General features: G+C 33.1%; 1 protein-coding gene across 1 annotated transcript; it reads left to right on the forward strand.

Moving 5' to 3' along the window:
* The first annotated feature begins 585 nt into the window (after positions 1–585).
* Positions 586–24305, forward strand: LOC107953759 (probable galacturonosyltransferase 6). The gene is made up of 9 exons (XM_041075838.1): positions 586–1024; positions 1309–1343; positions 1421–1462; positions 1550–1697; positions 1788–1864; positions 2446–2678; positions 21733–22090; positions 22440–22961; positions 23733–24305. Exons 1-9 carry the CDS (start codon positions 913–915, stop codon positions 24006–24008), a joined length of 1803 nt encoding a protein of 600 aa, XP_040931772.1. The 5' UTR covers positions 586–912; the 3' UTR covers positions 24009–24305.
* Positions 24306–24383: the final 78 nt, after the last annotated feature.

A 24383-nucleotide genomic window follows, 5' to 3' on the forward strand; every position in this document is an offset into this window, starting at 1 on the left:
TTATCACTTTCCACTTCAATTTGTTGGAACCCTTCATGCCAAGCAACCACAAGTCTCTCATAAAGTTCTGTTGCTTCCGTTTGGAAAATGACAGATCTACCAATTCTCATGCCAAAGCCAAATAACCAATTCTCCTTATGATTCCAAATCACACCACCCATAACAGCAAATGATCCATGTTTTGGTACACTGCCATCAATATTAACTTTAACTCACGCCACAAACTGTGGCTGCTGATATCCTTTGGTGTAGTTATTGCAACAACTATTATTACAACATCATTTTTTCAGTTACATTTTTATAATATGAGTATTTTATTTATTTTAAAATATCAGACCAATAAATACAACAGTGTTAATAGTTAGATTTATATTTTAAAATCTGTAAGATAAAAGGACTAAATTCTTAAAAATAAAAATATAGGGACTGAATTTTAAATTTGTGAAGAGTTCAGAGACCTATAGTAGATTTTAATATTGGTATAATTTTCACTGAAATCAGCGGCCAATATTCCTCGTCCTTATCATTATTCACTGGATGAGCCACCACCGTTTTCATAACCCCCTCGGCTTTCTCGCGGTTCAAATTATCATGCAAAAATGCAAGCCCAAAGGCGAGTAAGCCATGCAAATCTAGAATCCCATATCATAAAAAGAATAACATTAAATTTCTTTCGTTAATTATACAAACATTAGAACCTGAAACGAACCTTCAAAACCAATTTCCTCTGTAAAGAGCGGCAAACCCAAAATCCAAAAGAACAAAAAGAAAGGAAGAAATAAGAAACACTAAGTTTTCATTCCGAACATGTGAAATGTGTTTTATGGAGAACACGTAAGAGAGTAAAAGGAAACTGATCAAGCCAAGAGTTTTTTTTTTTTATGAAATTTTCTCTATCATTTTTATCGATTGATGAAGAAGCGTTATCGACAGCAGAGGATTCTGATCCTCTCTTTGTTATCTTTCTCTTTGTTTGCTCCAATCGTCTGGCTGTCTCCGAAACTCAAAACTCTCAATTCAATAGGTAATCTTCTTCAAATCTTTAGATTTTTTGAAGGTCATATATATATATATTTTTTTTTTGCTGAAAAAGTCGGATGCTGTTAACGCTAATGGAGTAGTTGGTCATACTAGAAAGCCAATGAGGATAACTTAGCAGTACATATTTGCTTTTTTTTCTAAATGAAAAATTTCCCTATATTTTATTTTAACCTTTTATGATTTGATTTCCTTTTGTGTTAATTAAAATTTTGAGAGGCTGGTTGATCTTTTTTTTTTTTGTCTGCATTTATGATTCTATAACACCAGGACTGTACGAGGTTAGAGAGGATTTGGCCAGTGTTGTATGGATCTTTCTACCTTGAATCTATGGTATTTTTTTTGTTAGATTTCTTATGGGGTTTAGCTTTGCTCCATGCAGAAATATAAGACAGGTGATTTTAAGTTGAATGCAACTGGACAGGTAGCTTTAAGATTTATGAGTTTATTGTATTTTGCTTTGAGCATTGTATCTCAAAGTGTTTTTGACAGTTAGATATTTGTTGCTTAGAAAGGTGCCGAGGACTTAAAAGGGCCAAAACTAATTGTCTTGAATGAGAATGAGTTTAGTTCCGTAGTTAGTCGCAGTTCTGAAGAGAATCCTGATTCAAATCAATCTAAGGTTGCTCAAGATGTGTCCAAATTGTTAGGAACAAATGGTTTGTATTCTTTGGGTGCCTGTAGTATCTTCTATCATTGACATTTGGTATATCGATTTGATTGTGACTCTGAGTTGCTCCAATTTCTAGATTCAGAGACTAATGATGAAGGCAAAGATGGGTATCAAATTCAGCAAAAGAAAATGCCAATAAGGTCAAGGAAACAGGTTTGTATGAGTGTCTGAAGTATGACAATATGCGATACTTTTAAATAAAGTTTAGATTATAGATGGTTGCAGTGATGTCTACTTCTAATCTTTGTGAGGGAAAACAGATGTTGGAGATTTAGCTCTCTTATTGGTTTTGAAAACTATATGAAGTGGAAGGATTTGTTTAGCTTACACCAAACAGTTCAGGTAAAACTGAGCTGGTATTGAAAATTTCAGCAGATGATGCTCCCTCTATCCATTTATGGCACAGGACCCTGCCATGATATTTTAATTTGCTTCCAAATAAATTGAGTTTTTGACATTGTGCTTTCTTTTTGTCTGAAGCAATGGCTCTTCTCTAAATCTGAGCAATACCAGAAGAAAGTATGTGAATAAAGCCATAGGTCTGTCTTTTACCAAAAGTTTTTTGGTAGTTGGTAATATTGACATCACCTGGAAGGTTTATATTATATCTGATATGCATATACATGTATGTATTATGCTTATATATTAGGGTGGAATGGTTGTTTGTGAGAATGGTCACTGCCGGAGCAAGTCCTGTTAGTTTTATATATTCAGCACTAATTTATTGATTGCAGGAGCAATTCAATCAAGAAGCAGGTAGACATCATAGAAACTCGCAATCTCAGTCCCATAGGGTAAAGGATAAGAAGCTAAAGAAGATAAGTTATCAGCTCAGTAGAGCGAAAGCGTATTTAAGTCTTGCATCACCAAGTACTCACCCTGAATTGGAAAAGGATATGAGAATGCGAATCAAAGAAGGGGAACTAGCAGTTGGTAAAGCTAGCAAGGATTCAGAATTGCCAAGGAGGTAAGAAAGAAATGTATTTTTGCTTTGCAATGATTTTACCAATGTATTTTATATTCAATAAGAAACTTTTTTTGTGGTCAATATTGCATTTATTTACCAAAGAAAAAAACAGAATACATCAGATAACTAGTAAATTAACTCAACAAACATTAGCCAAAAATAGAAAAATAAGTTGCAAAAGCAGCTACCTATTATCCTATCTCCATTTTTCTATATACTGTAAGTAGATACAATCTGAGCTCTATAGTAAATTTACTACAATGCATTGCTTTATTCTTCCTAAATCACTAGTCATATTACTATCAGAATTTTGAAATACGATTAGGTTGCTCTACTGCCAGATAAAGTATATTGATGAAAGTAGAGATTAATAGTCTAAACATATTAAGGAAAATCTCACTTAAAATCTCAATTTCTCAGAAATATGCACAGGTATATATACATGAAGCACCGAATCATGTAAGGAAAGAATATCTCTAATCAGAATTTCAAAAAATCAACTATAATCCCTAAAGATTAGCTATTCTATGTTGTCAAATAAGTTAAAGATTCTCAACACCCCTTGAAAGTTGGTGCATAGATGTCTTGCATACCCAACTTGAAAAAATGATTATGATAAGTCTTACAGCTAAGCCATTTAGTATAAACATCAGCCAACTGTTTTTCGGAGTCTAGATAAGATAGACTTAAGACACCGCAGGCTACTTTTTCCTTGATAAAATGACAATCTATTTCGATGTTCTTGGTCTTATTGTGTTGCATTGGATTTTGAGTTATGTTGATGGTGGCCTTGTTGTCACAACACAAGGAAGATCCATTTTCATTCAACAACTTTAGCTCTTCCATTACCTTTCGCAGCCATAAAAGCTCATAGACACCTTGAGTCATGACCCTATATTCAGCCTCTATACTTGATCGAGCAACAACACTTTATTTCTTGCTCCTCCAAGTGACTAAGTTTTCTCCCACAAGAGTATAGTAACTCGTTGTAAACCTTCTGTTATCGAGAGAGCCAGCCCAATCTGCATTTGTAAATACTTCTATCTTAAGATGACCATTTTTGGAGAAGAGAATATCTTTGTCCTATGTAGACTTCAAATAGCACAAAATTTACTATACTTCCTGCATATGGGCTTTGTGAGGATCATGCATAAATTGGCTTTACCAAACTAACTGCATGTGCTATATTAGGTCGAGTATGAGTGAGATAAATCAATCGTCCGACGAGTCTTTAATATCTCCCTTTATCCACCATTTCACCAATTCCTTCTTATAACTTGTGATTGCTCTCAATAAGTGATTATGCTGGTTTGCAACTCAACATGTTAGTCTCTGTCAAAAGATTTAAGACATACTTTCTTTGGAAAATAAAGATTCTCTCTTTCGATTTGGCCACTTCTATTCTGAGGAAATATTGTAACTTTCCCAAGTCTTTGATTTTGAATTCCTGAGCCAATTTTTTCTTAAGTTGAGTCATTTCTTCTCTGTCGTCTCCTATCATAATTATGTCATCAACATAAACTATAAGAAGAGTAATCTTACCTTTGTGATGTTTTATAAAGAAGGTATTATCAACATTACTTTGTCGATAGCCAAACGACAGCATTGTCTTACTAAATCTATCAAACCAGGCTATGGAAGATTGTTTTAGTTCATATAAAGTCATTTTTAGTCTAACACCTTTCCTTCAGTACCTTTATCCTCGAATTTCGGAGGAACTTTCCTATACACTTCTTCTTCCAGGTCTTCATGTAAGAAGATATTCTTTACATTAAACTGTTCTAAGTCCCCATCGAGATTTGCTACACATTATAAAAGGATCCTAATCATGTTCAATTTAGCAATCGAGGAAAATGTTTCTTGATAATCCACTCCACATGTCTGAGTGAATCCCTGTGCTACTAATTTGGCTTCGAGTCTTTCAATTGAACCATCATCCTTATACTTGATAGTAAACACTCATTTGCAGTTAACCATTTTCTGCCCTTCGGAGGATTAACCAGTTCCCACGTCTTATTTTATTGCTAAATTTTGCATTTCTTCAATTATAGCCTTCTTCCATCTTGGATCAGTAATACTTTTCTCTTATCTTATGGAACAAACATAGAGAACAAGGACAAAGAAATAGCTCAATAGGATAGAGAGAAGGAATTATAAAAGACAAAGTCAGAGATAGGATGTAAAGTAGAAGTTTTAACACTTTTTCGTTGGACTATTGGTAATTCTAAATTAGTAGCAAATTCAGGTAAAGAAGACTCACTTGGCAATGAAGATTAGGGCCCACTGTAGATTGTATGATGGCATCTTTTTTATTGCATTTTCTAATGTATGTCCTTAAATCAGGTCTATCCAACAATTGTCCACTAGTATTCTTTTGAACCAAAGTCTTTCTTGGAATTAAATTCTCTCTCAGAAGAGTAAAAGAGCGAAGTGTCATCTCTTCATTTTCAATAACATTCCCCTGAAGAGATGGTGGTGATAAAGAAAAGTAGAATTCATCCTCACGAAATGTTACACCAATATTTACATAATACTTTCTAGATTGTGGATGATAACATTTGTAACTCTTCTGTGTGATTGTAAACCAGCGAGCTGTCTAGAGTAGCAATAATAAATCAATTAACCCATAGAAGATTGTTCATGATCGTAAATCAATTAATTTAGGCTATGATTGTAAATTAGGGAGTCTTAATGATATTAAATGTAATCGTAAATCAGCGAGCTGTTTAGAGTAGCGATAGTAAATCAGCTATCTCATAGAAGATTATTCATGATCGTAAACCAATTAACTTAGGCTGTAATCTTAAATCAGCGAGTCGTTTTGCATGTTTCAGTATTTCCTATCTGGACAATTTAAATAACATTTGTAAAGAATGTATCTTTATTGAAAAAAAGAGTGGAACATTTATATATAATATTTTTTTCAAATGGTGAGTATTCCATGTATGTGGTAGAACAGGGCCATCTATTTTTGTTATCCTATAAGCTACATAGCCTACTTTCTCAACAATTTTGTAGGGTCTTTCCCAATTAAGGGTCATTTTTTCTTATTGTAATGCTTGGAAATCGGCTTCAGTATTTCTAAAGATTAGATCACCCACTTGAAATTACTTTTTTTTATTCTAGAGTTATAATATCAAGCGACTTGTTGAGCTTACGTAGCATTCCTGATTTTTTCTATCTCCCTAATTTCATTAATTAGATCTAAATTGAGTCTGATGGCCTCTTGGTTGACATTTTAATCGAAATAAGATGTCTTGTGGGATTTGACTGCCTCCGGACGTACCAACGTTCAAAGTGCAAAATATTGCAACTAAAGATATATATTTGAGGCGGTGTTCGTAAGTATACGGGTTATGTTTTAATATAGTTTGTTTACAACAAAACACTTGGTAAGTATTCTAAGGTTCATACCCAAGGGATTATAGTTTGGGGAAAACTATTACCAAGCCAATTACGTGGAATAATTACTAATTTACTTGAGTCACAAATTAGTAGTGTTAATCAAGAAGTAAGATGATAATAATAAAAAACTAAATAAATTTAACTAAACATAAATCTACTCCTAGATTCATGTATCGGCTTTTCCAAATTCTTATTTTGACTAGATTCAATTGTTTTACCTAATTAATTATTGATATAGAGTTCTAATCAATCAACTAGTCGATACCCTAGCAGGATCTTCCGATCTTCCACTAGAATAATGAGTCAGCGAGAACTATTTATCTTCTGATCTTATAGTCCAAACTGGTTCGGGGTTAAGTGTTCACGAGTATGTTATACCAATTTTAGGTTAATTCCTTCCTAAATGACTTTCTAGGGTTGTCAAGCTTAGAGTTTAAGTTTTTCCTCTCCTAGACAATTGACTTATTAAGAAACTCTATCATTTAATCAATTAATTAAGTTAAAGCAATTGAAACATGAAAATATGTAGAAAACATAAATTGATTCTAATCTTTACACAAACATTCATCTAGCAATGTTAAATAAAGAACTATAAAGAAGAGGATAAGGAAAAGAGATGATCATGGATTTATTAATGAAAACGTGGTTTCAGAGCTATCTCCTCTTGCGGAAGTCTCACTTTGGAATAGGATTTTCGGATTATAGGAACATAAAAAACCTAAGTAAAAACTAAGAATAAAGAAAAACCTAAAAATCAAAACCTTAAAAAATTGTGTGTTTAACCTTATTGCAATGGCCTTTATATAGGCTCAACTTGGAATTTTAAAGTGCTTAAATTATCCTTAAAGTCCTTAGAGTTCAATTAGGATAAATACACCTAATTTCCCTCCAAAATATAATTAAAACGTACAGTAATTTTTGGGTTGCCCAGGGGCTTGGTTGCAACATAAGCTTGCGATGTCACACCAGTATATGCGGATTCCAACCAAACACACCAGTATGGCACTCAGTGCCTGAACACTTCCAAATCCTATGGCATGCCAACTATATCCGACTCAGTCCGACTAGTTAATAGGGTATTTAATTCACTTTTCAGTATAATTTCTATCTTAGTTCAGTACCAATTATAATTCACTTTCTCAATTCAATAATTCTTTCCTTAATATACCATTCCAATAATTACATATATTCACACATTTTCACCATCTCATTCAATTCAATATATATATATCTCAATTATTCACATTAATTCATAATTTAATACAATTCATAACCATTAATACATTACTAATTTATATCTTGAGTTACAAATTTCCAAATTAAGATATGATAATTTTTCCTGAAACTAGACTCACAAATCTTCTTACCATAAAATTTTCAGAATTTTTTGTTTAGCCATTAAATACAATTTATTCTTTAAATTCACCCCTATTCTGCTGTCTGACAGTTTCGACCCTTCTTCACTAAAAATTAATTATCTCACAGTACAGAACTCGGATAATATTCTCGTTGATTTCTCCTAAAAATAGACTCATTAGGGATTCTAAAAATATAACTTTAAGTCTCTAATTATTTTTATTCAATTTTTAGAGTTTTTCCAAAGTCAGAACAGGGGAACCCGAATTCATTCTGACCTTGTCTCACAAAATTCATTATATCTCATAATTTACAATTCAATTACTTATACCGTTTCTTCTATAAGAATATAGACTCAATAAGATTTAATTCCACATTTTATTCATCCTCTAATTCAATTTCTACAATTTTTGGTGATTTTTCAAATTTAGACTACTACTGCTGTCCAAAATAGTCTTAGTACAAAATGTTGATTTTCTACTTTAATTTCAATTTAATCCTAACTATATTCACTTACTTTTCTATCTTAATTCATACTTTATTTCTACTCAATTTTTAACCAAACTTAGACATAATTATCTATTTTTCATCATAAAACCGTAATTTTGAAATTCTTTCAATTTAGTCCTTAAAGCATAAAACTTATGAATCACTTTACAATTCAATCCTTATTTCATTTCTAACTTGAATTTCTATCAATTTAGTCCTTAATTCATCTTTTTGTTCAACTTAATCAACACATAAAAATTCATTAACTTCTTAACTTTTGATATAATTCATGTAGTACTCTTCTCTAGAATTCCATAAACATCAAAATTGCAAGAAAAGGGATCAAATTGACTTACCAAATTAACTTTGAACCTTGAAACCCCAAATTTTCCTTTTTCTTTTTCTTTCTTTCTTTCTCCCGTGTTCCTTCTCTGTTTCGTTTCAATTTCATTCTGTTTCTTTAGCTTATATATATATATGTATAATATAATATAATATAATTAAAACATAAAATATCTTTATTATATAATAATATAATAATATACTAAACATAAAAAAAATCTTAGATTTTCTTCACGATAAACCGCCTCAATTTATACTTTTTGTATAATTGCTCTTTTAGTCTTTTTTATTTTCTTTTAATCTATAATTCAACTTTCACACTTTATTCAATTTAGTCCTTTTACTTAATTACTCTTAATTAAATTAAATTAACTTAATTAAACTCTAATTAACCACTCATTTTACTTCGTAAATATTTTTAATAAATATTTACGAATCCGTTTTTCAGAAACGGAGACCCGAAAATACACTTTTTTGGTAACGGTAAAATTCGGGTCATTACAATTCTCTCCCCTTTAAGAAATTTCGTCTTCGAAATTTGCCTAAAAGAAAGGTGCGGGTTCAGTGATCTCACTGTTTCTTTCAGTTCCCATGTTGCTTCCTCAATGATATGACTTTACCACTCAAGCTCATATCTCAACTGACTCTTTTTCATACGATAAATCAGACCAACTTCTAATATCCTCTATCGTATTAACATGTAAAATATCTGATTTACATCTTTTGAGCACCAAATCCTGATAATCCCCATAAATTTCTTGTAATTTTGGAAGTAAAACCCAATAATATATTACTAGTCTGACTTTTTTTTCGAAATTTTACATGGCTCAACAGAACGAGAACTCAATTTCCCTTTTTCATCCCAATCTCAAAGTTTTCTTCCAATGTGAAACTTTAAGAAATACCGCATCACTGGCAGAATGCTCGATATCCTGACATTTTAAATCTACATACAATTTCTGTCTATCAAAAGTTGCTTTCAGTCTGTTTTGAATTATTTGCACTTTTTCTTCAGTTTCACAAATCAAACAACTTTGCATATTCATTTTCTCACAGTATTCAATCAGATCCCATGCAGTTTTATATTCATAATCATTCAGAACTTCATACAGTGCTGAAAACTGTTATTAAGTACCCAGAACTTCTTGTATTCATTCTAGAATCATAATATAAACCATGTATCTCGATCAGAAATAATAAAAATTGGCATACCATATGATCTAACAATCTCAGAAACCCATATTTTAGACAATTATTAAGTAAGAAATGTATTCATACCTGAATAGAATATGCAGACTTTGCCATACTTTTGACGATTATTTAAATACCGTCTTTCTTTTTCGAAGATCGAGATAATTCCAGTTCAAACTCATAGAAATTATATCCCATTTCCATTCTGATATCCTTTCTACCTGTAACAGTTCTGAAGGTATCTGTATCTGATATAAACATTTATGTACAATTTAAAAGTATTGCTTTTCTTTTCCCAGTCTTTTAACACATCTCTCTTAAATCACTGTACATCTTATTCTTCCAGAATGCATAGACATAGTACTATTATAATTTCATGCAAATTCCTCTGTATAAGTTCTGAATCCCTCTGTTCAGCTTTTATTTCTAAATAGCAAACAACCATCATATCCAATTCGAAATGTTTAATCAGAAATCATCTATACACTATACCCATTTAACCAGTAACTCATTATCACATTTCTGAACTTTGCAGACCTGTAGAGAAGTAAGTTTAACCTTTATTTCAACTAGAATTGAGCGATCATCAGATAATGACAATAGAGTGTTCATAGCTCATAACACAAAGCAAAACTTTCAATTCTGAGTATTCATAACTCCATTTGCTTTTTTCCTGGATGATATTCAATTATCAAATCATGATCCTTTAGTGCAAATACAATAGCTATCACTTTCGAATCATGTATCAAATAATTTTTCTCATGTAATTCTAACTCTCCAAAACATGATTCATTAGTTTTCTTTCTTGCATCAAAACACTGCTATACCTGTAAATCACAAGTTTCTTCACCGGATTTCTGACTAAACCAGAACTAATGCTTCAGTTAACTGAGCTTTCAACTAATCAGAACCTTGCTAACGTCCATCAGATCATTCCAATTCCACATCTATCTGTAATAACTGACTAATTTTAGAAAACCTCTGATTTCAAATATATTTTTCACTATCATTTCAGTTACAAAATCTATAGCACATTCAACTTCTTCAATCAACAGTAGTTTCGGCAACTCTTCTGGAAACACATTAGAATTCTCTTGCACTATTGCCGCTGATTTAAACCTTAACTTAAATACTTTAATATTCAATACATAAACAAGGTAAATACCATGACCCCTTTCCGGTATATATCTGTGTTGGCATGTTCAATATCACAATAGACAATTAGCTCAATCTTCTCTGATTCAACAAAATATTTCATCATTCTAACCTTGCAGTATAATATACTTTTGCTTATAATTTCCCACCATATCATGCAGAATTAACCATTCCATTATTGAGATTATATCAAACAGTAAGAACATCAAATCGATCAGAAAACAGTAGTATCATTATCAAACAGTTCCTGTAGATCTTATCAGCCCATAAATACTAATCTGAAAAATTTAATGCTTCAACCCAAAAATTTCAGCAAACTCAACAGGCAAATCTTTAATAGATACTGAACTTATGTAATCATAGGAATAGTCAAACCAAGATCAATTTAAAATAATCATATTAGTGTCGATAAAGAAGAAAGTACCTATAATGACATCCGGTAGAGATAAATCTTCTTATATACAATTAACATATACCCTGGCTGATGTTCATTCTCTAGATTTTATAGTGAAGTCATTTGTCACACATCGGCTTTCACTCGTATTTTTGAGATTACAGGGTAACCTACCTTTGTTAACTACATTACTCGATCTTGAACTCTGAATAATATCTTTTTCAATTTTCTTCAAGCAATCACTAAGATAATAATCAGAAAAATCATATCTAATCACATATTTCACTCTTTATTATACATTCCTCAGCTTTTTATCTTCTTTTAAACCATCTTCAAACCATTTGTACCTTACAGTTTCTATCGGAATATACCCTCTGATATATTTATTTAATCAAACAAATTCCCTTCATACACAGTTGCAGTTATATGATCTTGTTTAAGCTTCAAGAATTCTGTACGTTTCTGATCAAGAAATCTTTGACTGATATATATATATTTCTTTCAGAACTCATCTCAGAAAATTTCCAAATAACCCCTTTTTTAATCACAACATAATCAATTTTTCTACCACTGATAACCTAAATCTTTTAACAGAAATATCATACCCTTCTAACATTTAATCGGTGAATAGAACAATTAATTTACAATCCCGATAATATTCTCTAACCAGATTTCAGTTCTTTCAAGATCATTCTCAACTGTAATTCTCAATTCATCCACACCATATATATACATGTACAGATCATTAACAGCAGATAACTTACCCGTTCAGACAAGCTCTATACCTTGAAGCACTTCGGGAACCGATTAAGAAACAAGAGGGACAGATACTGTAGCAGATACAATTTCTTCTACTCACTGAAGAACATCAGTTATAATTCTAAATAATTATGTATCATTTGTTTTTCTATTATTTCATCAGTCATCATTCAGTAATTAATTACCCATTGAGTTTATACCCAGTGTTGTTGATTCAGTTTTCATCTAATTCATGAGACTATTTGTCTCCAGTATACATTTCATAATCAATACCATCGATATTTTCGTCTAATATTTTCATTATAAAACAGTACCAAACAAATATATCAGCATCCGATCCTGACTCAATTTCGACTCAATTATGGCATGTACCTCTAGACTCAATTCCGGGCTTGATTTAATCCGAGAATCGGCTAAACCTGAATAACTCTGATACCACTAAATGTAACGTCCCCTAACCCTATACCGTCACCGGAACAGGATTACGAGACATTACTAGTCAGTACAGTCCAATTCCGGTCATTAATTAAAATAAATATTCACACACATCCTAGTTTTAAGATGTCGTCCCTTTAATGGGCCCTCGCAGTCCAATATGAATAGTAAATTCAATTTGGGACTAATTTAGAATCACTACGAATTTTTAGTAAATTTCAAAATTCATACTACATACCGTTGCCAACCATAATTTACTCATTTCATCAATACTTCTACAACCTAAATGACTCTCATAAAATATCCTAGGTACATGCCATTACCAATGCTCAACATACTTTACCTCATTGAATTCGGGATCGGCCTGGGATGCTGATTCAACGGTCTAGCCTTAACTTAACCTACGCAGGGAAACAAACCGTACACTGAGTATACACTCAGTGGTATTTCTATAATCTGAACACTTAAAAAATTATAAAACATATTAATTTATATATATATTGAACTATTCAAACTTAATGAGAATTCAAACATTCACTTTCCAACCAATGTTTTGGTCTACTTTAAATTCAAAATCATTTATTATTTTTCAATAGCAATTAATCAATCAGTAATGTTCATTAACTCTCAGAATAATTATTTATTCAGTAACATCAGTTATTCGGTAACAATCAAATATCCAATAATAATCAGTTATTCAGTATTGATCAATCGATCGGTTATCCAGTAACAGTCAATTATTCAGTAAAATCAGATATTCAGTAACAATTAAGTTATTTAGTAACAGTCATTCATTCAGTGACAATCAGTTATTCAGTAATGATCAATTATTCAGAAATATTCAGTTATTCAGTAACAGTCTAATATCCAGTAACAGTCAATTATCCGTTAACAGTCAATTATTCAGTAATAATCAGTTATTTTATACCTTTATTTACCCTTATTAACTTGACTCGGACTCAGACGGATACACGGATCCAACCAACACACCAGTACGGCACATAGTGCCTCTTCGGCCGAAGCTGGAACAGTAATAGTAACAGTAGCAGTACGGTACACAGAGTACCTCATATGAACAAATCCGGAACAGTAATAGTACAGTAACAATATCCTACACACAAAGTGAGGAATCGGTAACGGTAACAGTAACAATATTCGACACACAAAGTGCCGAATCGGTAACAGTAGCAGTAGCGGTAACAGTAACCAGCACATAAGTGCCTAAAATATGGCACATAAAGTGCCTGATCGATAAAGCCAATAAATCTCGTACTCTTCCAATCCTATGGCATACCAATTATATCCGACTAGCCCGACAAGTTAATAGGGAATTTAATTCTTATTTCAATTTCACTTAATATTCATATTTACCCTATTAACAAGACTCGGACTTTGGCGGATATGCGGATTCCAACCAAACACACCAGTATGGCACTCAGTGCCTGAACACTTCCAAATCCTATGGCATGCCAATTATATCCGACTCAGTCCGACTAGTTAATAGGGTATTTAATTCACTTTTCAGTATAATTTCTATCTTAGTTCAGTATCAATTATAATTCACTTTCTCAATTCAATAATTCTTTCCTTAATATACCATTCCAATAATTACATATATTCACACATTTTCAGAATCTCATTCAATTCAATATATATATCTCAATTATTCACATTAATTCATAATTCAATACAATTCATAACCATTAATAAATTACTAATTTATATCTTGAGTTACAGAATTCTAAATTAAGATCTGCTAATTTTTCCTCAAACTAGACTCACAAATCTTCTTATCATAAAATTTTCAGAATTTTTCATTTAGCCATTAAATTCAGTTTATTCTTTAAATTCACCCTTATTCTGCTGTCTCACAGTTTCGACCCTTTTTTCACTAAAAATTAATTATCTCACAGTACAAAACTCAAATAATATTCCCGTTGATTTCTCCTAAAAATAGACTCATTATGGATTCTAAAAATATAACTTTAAGCCTCTAATTATTTTTCTTCAATTTTTTGTGATTTTCCAAATTCAGAACAGGGGAACCCAAATTCATTCTGACCTTGTCTCACAAAATTCATTATGTCTCATAATTTATAATTCAATTACTTATACCGTTTCTTCTATAAGAAACTACACTCAATCAGATTTAATTCAATATTTTATTCATCCTCTAATTCAATTTCTAAAATTTTTGGTGATTTTTCAAACTTAGACTACTACTGCTGTCCAAAATAGTCTTAGTACAAAATGTTGATTTTCTACTTTAATTTTAATTTAATCTTAACTAAATTCACTTACTTTTCTATCTTAATTCATACTTTATTTCTACTCAATTTTTAACCAAACTTAGACATAATTATCTATTTTTCATTATAAAACCATAATTTTGAAATTCTTTCAATTTAGTTCTTAAAGCATAAAACTTATGAATCACTTTACAATTCAATTCTTATTTCATTCTAACTTGAATTTCTATCAATTTAGCCCTTAATTCATCTTTTTGTTCAACTTAATCAACACATAAAAATTCATTAACTTCCTAACTTTTGATATAATTCATGTAGTACTCTTCTCTAGAATTCCATAAACATCAAAATTGCAAGAAAAGGGATCAAATTGACTTACCAAATTAACTTTGAACCTTCAAACCTCAAATTTTCCTTTTTCTTTTTCTTTCTTTCTTTATCCCCTGTTTCTTCTCTGTTTCGTTTCAATTTCATTATGTTTCTTTAGCTTATATATATATATTTATATAATATAATATAATATAATATAATATAATATAATATAATATAATTAAAACATAAAATATCTTTATTATATAATAATATAATAATATACTAAACATAAAAAAAACTTAGATTTTCTTCACGATAAACCGCCTCAATTTATACTTTTTGTATAATTGCCCTTTTAGTCCTTTTTATTTTCTTTTAATCTATAATTCAACTTTCACACTTTATTCAATTTGGTCCTTTTGCTTAATTACTCTTAATTAAATTAAATTCACTTAATTAAACTCTAATTAACCACTCATTTTACTTCGTAAATATTTTTAATAAATATTTACGAATTCGTTTTTCAGAAACGGAGACCCGAAAATACACTTTTTCGGTAACGGTAAAATTCGGGTCATTACAGTTACCTAAGGTATAACTGCTACCACTAACTTGACTAAAACTTAGCTTAAGTTACACACAAAAGAATAATGAGATATCAACCATTACATCAAATTCAAATCATCAACAAATCCTAATAACTTTAAAGTCAAATTACAAAGCAGCTAAGAAAGTTACATATGAACAAAATAAACAAAATGCTGCTGCTCATCTGGTTCAGCTTGGATGCTGATCTGTACGCTGGTTTACTGCTGGTTTCTTGTTGCATTGTAGGCCAAATTTTAACACTCCTCCTTGGATTGTATGCAACAAACACCAATCCTTCTTCTCAAAGCATCAAATCGTATGGCACCTTGTGACTTTGTTAGAATATCAGCAAACTAATTTTCTGAGCTGCAATGAACCAAATTCACTTCCCTCAATTGTTCAACTTCTCGAACAAAATGAAATTTAATCTTAAAATGTTTAGTTTTGCCATGAAAAAAAAGATTTTTGGCTATGGCAACTGCTGATTGATTATCAACTCTGATATCAGTATCTTGAATCTGTTATTCATTCAAATCACATAACAACTTCCTAAGCCAAATGGCTTAACAGCTACAGAAGCTGCAATGTACTCTTCTTTTACTATAGGTTGAGCAACAGTTTGTTGCTTCTTTGAGCTTCAATAGAAAACTCTTGAGCCAAGTGTAAAGAAATATCCAGAAGTACTTTTCATGTCATCAATGGACCCTGCCCAATCAATATTAGAATACCTTGTCAGCTTGAGCTTTTTTCCCTTCTCAAACTTCACTCCATAATTCAAAGTCCTTTTTACATATCGAAGAACTATTTTTGCTACTTTTGAATGGACAACATCACAACAATGCATGAATCTGGATAGTAAGCTAACAATATACATGATATCAGGCCAAGTAGTTGTTAAGTAAAGTAAATAACCTACCAAGCTTCAATATTCCTTCTCATCAACTCTTTCATGATAGCTATTGCTTGTTAATTTCTCACCTTGAACCACTGGTGTACTGACAGTTTTGCAATTGGACATACAAAACTTGTATAAGATCTTCAATGCAAAAGCCTACTGACTTATGAAGATGGCATGGTCTGATTGATTCACTTCCATGCCAAGAAAATATGCCATTTCCCCCAAGTCAATTATCTCAAAAAAATTCTGCATCTGTATTTTGAACTCATCAATCAGTTCTCCCTTGCTTCTTGTTACAAGTAACTCATCCATATAAAGTGAGACAATCAGAAGAGTTTCATATTCTGATTTCTTCACATAAAGTGTAGGTTCACTAACACTTTTCTCAAACCCGAGCCTTGACAGGTATGCATCAACCTTGTCATATCAGGCCCTTAGTGCCTACTTCAAACTATATAAGGCCTTTTTTAGCTTTTAAACCTTGTTCTCTTCATTAGGAACCTTGAACCCCTCTGGTTGTTCAATAAAAATTTCTTCCTTGAGGAAGCCATTCAGAAATGCAGACTTAACATCTAGCTGATGCACTTTCCAACCCATTTGATCTACTAAGGCAAATAAAAGCTTTATTGAGTCTAATATTGCAACAGGAGCAAAGGTCTTAATGAAGTCGATCCCATATTGTTGGCTATATCCCTTCACCACAAGTCTTGCCTTGTGTTTGTTTGGAGAGCCATCAGCATTATACTTAACTCTAAACACCCATTTTACACTGATAACTTTCTTTTGGTCTGGATTTTCAACTAATTTCCAATTGTCATTTTTTGTGAATCATCTGCATTTCAGCTTCCATGGCCCTTTTCCAGCACTTTTCTTTAGCAGCTTCATCAAAATTTAAAGGCTCAACTATTACAACATCACATCTTTGATAAATGTTTGCAATGGTTTTTGTGCCTTTTACAGGTTCAACATCAAAATTATCATCAACTGGCCCTTCTTCAGCTGGTTAGATTGCTGTCTAGTGATCTTCATTTAAACTTGCATCTGTATCACTCCAGTTCTACACTCTTCCTTCATCAAATTTCACATCTCTGCTCACCATGATCTTCTTTGTTGAAGGATGAAATAGGCTTTCTTTGTGCTGCTGTAACCAACAAAGATCCCTGGCACAGATCTTTTTTCAAGTTTGGTTCTCTTCTCAGTTGGAATGAGAGTATAGCAGACACAACCAAACACCTTTAGGTGTGACACTGTTGGTTTGAGATTATGCCAAGCTTCAAAAGGAGTCTTTTCTTTAACTTCATTGGTTGGCAGCTTGTTGAGCAGGTACACTGAAGTGTTCACAGCTTCAGCCCAAAATTCTCTTGGCAATTTGCTTTCAAATAACGGGCATCTAGCCATATCAAGTACTGTTCGATTTTTTCTTTCACAAACTCCATTTTGCTGAGGAGTATAGACTATTGTTAGCTAATGATGAATTCCAGCTTGCTCACAAAACTTCTAGAACTTATCTGATAAGTACTCAACACCATTATCTGATCTTAAAGCTTTGATCTTACAGCCTGATTGGTTTCCAACTAAAGCTTTGAATTTGTCAAATGCCTCAAATACTTTAGACATTTGCTTCAAAAAATAGACCCAACAGAACCTAGTTAGATCATCTATGAACAACACAAAATATCTGTTGTCATTCAAAGAAGAAGTCTTCATTGGTCCATATATGTCAGTATGGATCAATTCGAGCTTGTCTCGAGTTCTCCATGCCTTATCGATTTGAAAAAGGCAATCTTACTTGCTTTCCAAGTTGGAAAATTTCACAAATATTGTCATTGACTTTAACTCTTGACATGTCTTCAACCAAATTCAATCTGTGCAGCAGACCAAGTGATCTATTACTGACATGGCCTAACCTCTTGTGCCATAAACTAGCTGTGTCAGTAGCACTAGTATAGGCCTTCATTTCTAACTGATTCATGTTCAACACAAAGCATCTTTCAATCATGGTTACTGTGACTAATTCTTGGACAAGTGGATCTTCAATAACGCAAGAGTAATACTTAAAAACAAGTGAATAACCCTTCTCAATTAACTGACCAACACTAAGCTGGTTTTGATCTATATCAGGCATCTGAGATTACTTTGTTACCTGAAAGTGTGCTGATCACTACATTTCCCTTGCCTCTGGCCTCAATAAGGTTGCCATTTCCAACTTTGACTTTAGAAGTAAACCTTCTGTTGAGATTTTTGAACAGTCCTTCATCTGAAGCCATATGGTGAGAGCAACCACTGTCAACTAACCAGTTCTTGCTGATTTTGCTTGAGGTTGCATAACAGGATGCAGAGAAAACATGCTCCTCTTGAGCTTAAACATCCTCAGTAGCTTGAGCTTGGTTTTGTTGTTGAGTTTGTACCCTTCTTTATTCTTACAAACCTTCTCAACATGACCAAACTATTTGCAGTTTCTGCACTGGATATCTCGCCTGTACCAGCAGTACTTCTCTAGGTGTGTGGACCTTTTGCAGTGAATGTATGGTGGAAATTTCTTCTTTCCAGCATCCCTCTGTGGTTTCTCCTTTTTGTCAAGCCATGGTTTCTTTCCTCTATAGCTTGAACTTGAGCTTTTTTTGGCTTTAGCTTGGAAAGCTCCTTCTAGATGCTCCTCCAGCCTGTTGGCCTTTCTCTACTCAAGTGTATATAGAGAGTTTACCAACTCAAACAATGAGATGGTTGATAATTCCCTCGAGTCATCCAAAGAGGAGATCTTTGACTCAAATTTTTCAGGGAGAGTTGTAATGACCTTTTCAACAACTCTGCTCTCACTGAAATCATTACCATAGAGCCTAATGTTGTTGACTATGGCCATTATCCTATCAGAGTACTGCTTGATGGTCTTTGACTCTTTCATCTTCAAGTTCTCAAAGTCTCTTCCGAGGTTGATAAGTTGCTACTGCCTTGTCTTGTCTGACCCCATAAACTCTTCTTTCATCTTCTCCCATGCTTGCTTTGGTGAGTTTCAAGCCATTATCAGAGTGAAAATCACATCGGATACTCCATTTTGCAAGAATGTCATTGCTTTGTGCTTCTTGGCACACTCTTCACTATGCTGCCTAATCTGTGCAATGGTGGGATTGACCCTCAATGGAGCTATTTCAGTGTCATTCTCGACCACATTCCATAGGTCATGTGCTTGCAGGTAAGTTTTCATCTGCACTACCCAAATGTGGTAGTTCTCACCAACAAACACAGGTGGTGGAGGTAGTGGTATGAAGCTCATCTTGCAACAACAAAACAACAACTTCAACTTCTTTCTCTTTTAAGTTTTCTCCACAAAGAAAGATACCAACAACAAAGGCCCTCAAATATGACAGACTCTGATTACCATTTATTGGAGTTTTGTAACAATTTATCCGGATGAAGTATGAAGCTCTGTCTGAAGCTAGAGCAACAAAGCAATAAATTCGGATGAAGAATGAAAGAAGCTTGAGCTTCAAAAACTTGAGACTTGCAGGAGAAACAACCAACGAAAATAGAATAAAAAACAAAAATGTTGAAGAAGAAAAATGAAGTTGGCATCTCATTCATTTCATTTAGCAAAAGTAACATATACGTTACAATAAGATATGACAGTTACCTAATGTATAACTGCTACCACTAACATGATTAAAACTTAGCTTAAGTTACACACAAAAGAAGTTGACATATCAACCATTACATCAAATTCAAATCATCAACAAATCCTACTAAGTTTAAATTCAAATTACAAAGCAACTAAGAAAGTTACATATGAACAAAATAAACAAAATGCTGCTACTCCTCTGGTTCAGCTTGGATGCTGGTCTGCACGCTAGTTTGCTGCTGGTTTCCTGTTGCATTGCAGGCCAAAGTTTAACAGCCTTCATCTAGATCTTTCCAAACTTCATTTACAACTAATGCTCTTCTAATATCAGAGTCACTTATACTAATGCTTGAAGGTGCCCATCTACTGTCTGTCAACTTCGAAATTACCTAGAAGTTGAGTTTACAAAGTTTAGTCTTATTCACCCACACTACCAACAAAGAAGTCTTGGAGGTAAGAACCTTCCATAATTGTTTTCTCAGGACAGCCTTATCCTCATTCTTCGACAAACAAATATCTTTCCAGGCAACAATTTCCTTGCTCCCCTCATTTTTGCCCCTCCATAGATAGTTCCTGCATTTTATATCAATGGCTGTACTTATTGACATTGGGAGGATGAACACAGAACACCAAAACACTTGTATGCTTCTCAACACAGCCAAAATGAGTTGAAGTTGTCCATCATATAAAAGGAATTTTACAATCTAATTATTAATTCTGGCTTATATCTTTTTAACTAATTCATCGCGATCTTCCTTTTTCAACCTAGTAGAACTTAGCGGGATGCCCAAATACTTCACAGGCAATTCGCCTTCTTGACAACCTATTTTCTGAAGAGTTTCATGCTTCAAGAGATCAGTACCACCGGAGAAATAGAGATAACTCTTTTTATCATTTACCTGCAAACCACAAACTACATGAAAACGATTCAATGTATCTTTTATCCAAACAACAGACTTGGCATCTCCTTTGCAAAATATGAATAGATCATAGGCGAAACGTTGGTGATTTAACCTCATGTCTTTACAGCCCTTATGAAACTGAGTCTCTAGGAAATTTAGTCAAGCATCTAGACAAATATTCAGCAACTAATATGAACAAAAGTGGCGACATTGGGTCTCCCTGTCTAAGGCCTTTCCTTCCAGGAAATAATCCCTCCAAGCAATTGTTAATCATATTAGAAAAAGTCACGCTTCAAACACACTCAATAGCCCAAGAAATAGATCTCCTTAGGAAGTTTAAACCCAGGAAAACCTCTTCAAGGAAGTCCCAACAGAGAGAAACATATGCCTTTCGTAAGTCCACGTTAATTGCACACGGCATATCTCTAGTTTCTTCGCGGTAGCCCCTTGCAAGTTCATGAGCCCTAAGGCTGCTACCTAATATATTCCTCCCAGCAACAAATGCAAACTGCATAGGGCAGATTTGTCTATCCAGAACCCTGCCCAACCTTGAAGCCAAAATTTTAGTAATGATTTTACAGTACAGCGGGCAATATGCCTATAGTCAGATAACCCCTTTGGATTTTGACATTTGGGTACCATGGTCAATTAGTAGAGTTCACCTGCTTAGGCATTCTTCCATTCTAAAGTCTGGATATCTATAGTAATCTCATGACTGATAATATTCCAAGCTTTCTTGAAAATGAAACTATTAAAACCATCCACTCTAGGTGCCTTGTTATTCTCTATGCTCCAGGGAGCCTCTTTAATCTCCATTTCAGTAACCTGACCACAGAGAAAAAGACCTCTTCAGTTACAATATGAAAGCTGAAATTCAAATTCTTAAGTACCATTAAGTAATTAAGTTTATATTTAGGGTTTATGCTTCCATAGAACTTTATATCTGAAGAACATTTGAATTTTCAGTGCATCGCAGAAAATTAGATCTATGGAGGTTTTGTTGGCCAAAGCAAATCATGCATTCACTGACTGCTTTAAAATAGCTGAAACCCTTCGTGCCATGGCTAATGATACTGAAGAACAGGTTCAAGTAGAGAAGAATGAAGAGTCATATCTCATTCAGCTTGCTGGAAGGACTACCCCTAAAGGCCTTCATTGCCTCTCCATACGGTTGACAACTGAATATCTTTTACTTCAACCTGAGGAAAGACAATTCCCTAACCAACATAAATTGCAAGATCTAGATTTTTATCACTATGCAGTGTTCTCTGACGAAATTCTGGCTTGTGCAGTTGTTGTTAACTCCACAACTGCCTCTGCAAAGGTAAACCGACTTTGCCCCTTGTACACTATTTATTGTTTTTAAATTTTTTTATCATTTTCATTAACTTTCAATATCTGCTTATTTTAGTGATGTTTAAACATGTTTTTGCTTGTTGAAAGCGATTGTCATTATTAACAGTTGTGTTCAAAATTGTGTGTGTAAAGTCATGCTAGAATGCCTTGTCTTATTACGTTGCTGGAGCCTCCAAATCAGTTCCCTTTTAGAGAGATAATAGTCTTCGGTCATTATTCTCCTTATTTTTTATAAGTTAGCTACAGTTAGTTCAGGATTTTGCCACTTATTCCTGTTAGTGATGTTACATATCTAATAAATAATATTGGTTATGTAGGAGCCGGAGAAAATTGTTTTCCATGTAGTGACCGATTCTCTTAACCTTCCAGCAATTTCAATGTGGTTTTTATTAAATCCTCCTGGAAAAGCTACAATTGATGTCCAGAGCATAGAAAATTTTGAATGGTTGTCAACAGAATATTCTTCAGCATTGAAGGAACAAAATTCCAATGATCCTAGATATACATCTGCCCTTAGTCATCTTCGGTTCTATCTGGCAGACATCTTTCCAGCACTGGATAAGATTGTGCTCTTTGATCATGATGTGGTAGTACAAAGAGATTTAACTGGACTTTGGGGTGTTAACTTGAACGGAAAAGTACATGCAGCAGTAGAGACTTGTCATGAAAGTGAAGCTTCATTTCATTCCATGCATTTGTTTATGAACTTTTTAGATCAATTTTCAGCAAAGAGGCTTAATGCTAGTGTTTGCACATGGGCATTTGGAATGAATTTTTTTAATCTCCAAGAATGGAGAAGACAAAATTTAACCAACCTCTATCGTGATTACTTGCAACTGGTATAGGCATATCCTGCCCTCTCTCTCTCTCTCTCTGTACATATATATGTATATATATTGCTTCATGCTAATATAATAACGTGCTTATTGGTTTAATTCCCAGAAATTATGGTTAACAATATCATATGCACAGACTCATCTTTGTTGATTGAAATTTGTTATCATTTGAAGCGGTTGAGATTTTACCTAATGATTCTCTGTCTAAATTTTCAATATAGACCATCTTTCTTACCCCTTCCTCTCTCTTTCTCCCACAGTTCTATTTCTGTCTATAGCAAATTAGCAATAGCTTTGTCTTAGTTTGGCCTACGAGTGATACACAAAGAAGTTTTACAGGTTAATTGGAACTATTCAACTCTATAAATCTTGTAGGAGGTGTAAATACTCTGCTTTAGATACATACATTACATATCAGTTTCTATGGGATGTATTCTGCATGTTGTATCTACTTTTAAAATCTTCCAATTGTACTTTCTTTCCCCTAATTTGAAGTTCTGAAATGAATTTTATGATTGTGAAACTTGTGCTATATGCATCATGAATTATTTTCCTTGGATTTGGGTTTGAGTGTTAGATATAAGTATGATAAGATTTTTTAAATTGTATCATTTCTTCTTTTCTCTTATTAATTCTTTTCACTTATGTTGTTTGGTTGTCTAGATTTATTATGAACTTTTTTCATGTTTATATACTTGATGTGATTTTATTTTATCGTAGATACTGCACCTTATATGTGTTTCTAAAGCTTATTTTCCTGGTGTCTTGTTACAGGGACTTAAGAGGCCATTGTGGAAGACAGAGAGCTTGCCTTTAGTTTGGATTACCTTTTACGACCAGACTGTAGCTTTAGAAAAGAGCTGGCATGCATTTGGGCTAGGTCATAACTCAGGTCTTAGTCAAGGTGATATCGAGCATGCAGCAGTCATACACTATGATGGAATCATGAAACCCTGGTTGGAAATAGGAATTGCTGAATATAAAGGCTATTGGAGCAAACATGTGCAGTATGACCATCCTTACTTACAAGAGTGTAATATCCATGAATAATTGAAGATCAAGCATACAAGTGGAATTCTTTCATTCATTGGACCTCCCCAAAACTGCCCCAAATCGTTTTTGCAAATTTCAACTCATTTTTTCCCACAACTTTCCCAGCCATAATCTTTTTGGGGATTAGTTCAATTTATGGCAGTCCCCAAAGGGCAATAAGTTTATGCAGGGAGGCTCCATTGCAGTTATACATTGTACATTTCACTGAGTTTGATTTTTCTTTTCTTTATTTTTGGTAAAAAAAAGGGGGAAAAATGATATAGCCCTATGGGATTTTTTAAAATTTATTTTTTATCTTTTGTACTTTTTCTTGTAATTATAAACCTTAAACGTCTTTTTAACATCTTAAAAAGATGTTTTTTTATTATTATT

This window comes from Gossypium hirsutum, chromosome A08 (genome assembly GCF_007990345.1).
Source record: "Gossypium hirsutum isolate 1008001.06 chromosome A08, Gossypium_hirsutum_v2.1, whole genome shotgun sequence".
Classification (NCBI taxonomy): Eukaryota; Viridiplantae; Streptophyta; class Magnoliopsida; order Malvales; family Malvaceae; genus Gossypium; species Gossypium hirsutum.

Bases quoted from the DNA above. Each gene is read 5' to 3' on its own strand.
- LOC107953759 (XM_041075838.1), top strand. From the start codon at position 913: ATGAAGAAGCGTTATCGACAGCAGAGGATTCTGATCCTCTCTTTGTTA. The intron at 1,463-1,549 runs GTAGCTTTAAGA...TTTGTTGCTTAG, and splicing joins AGTTGAATGCAACTGGACAG to AAAGGTGCCGAGGACTTAAA. The intron at 1,698-1,787 runs GTTTGTATTCTT...TCCAATTTCTAG, and splicing joins CAAATTGTTAGGAACAAATG to ATTCAGAGACTAATGATGAA.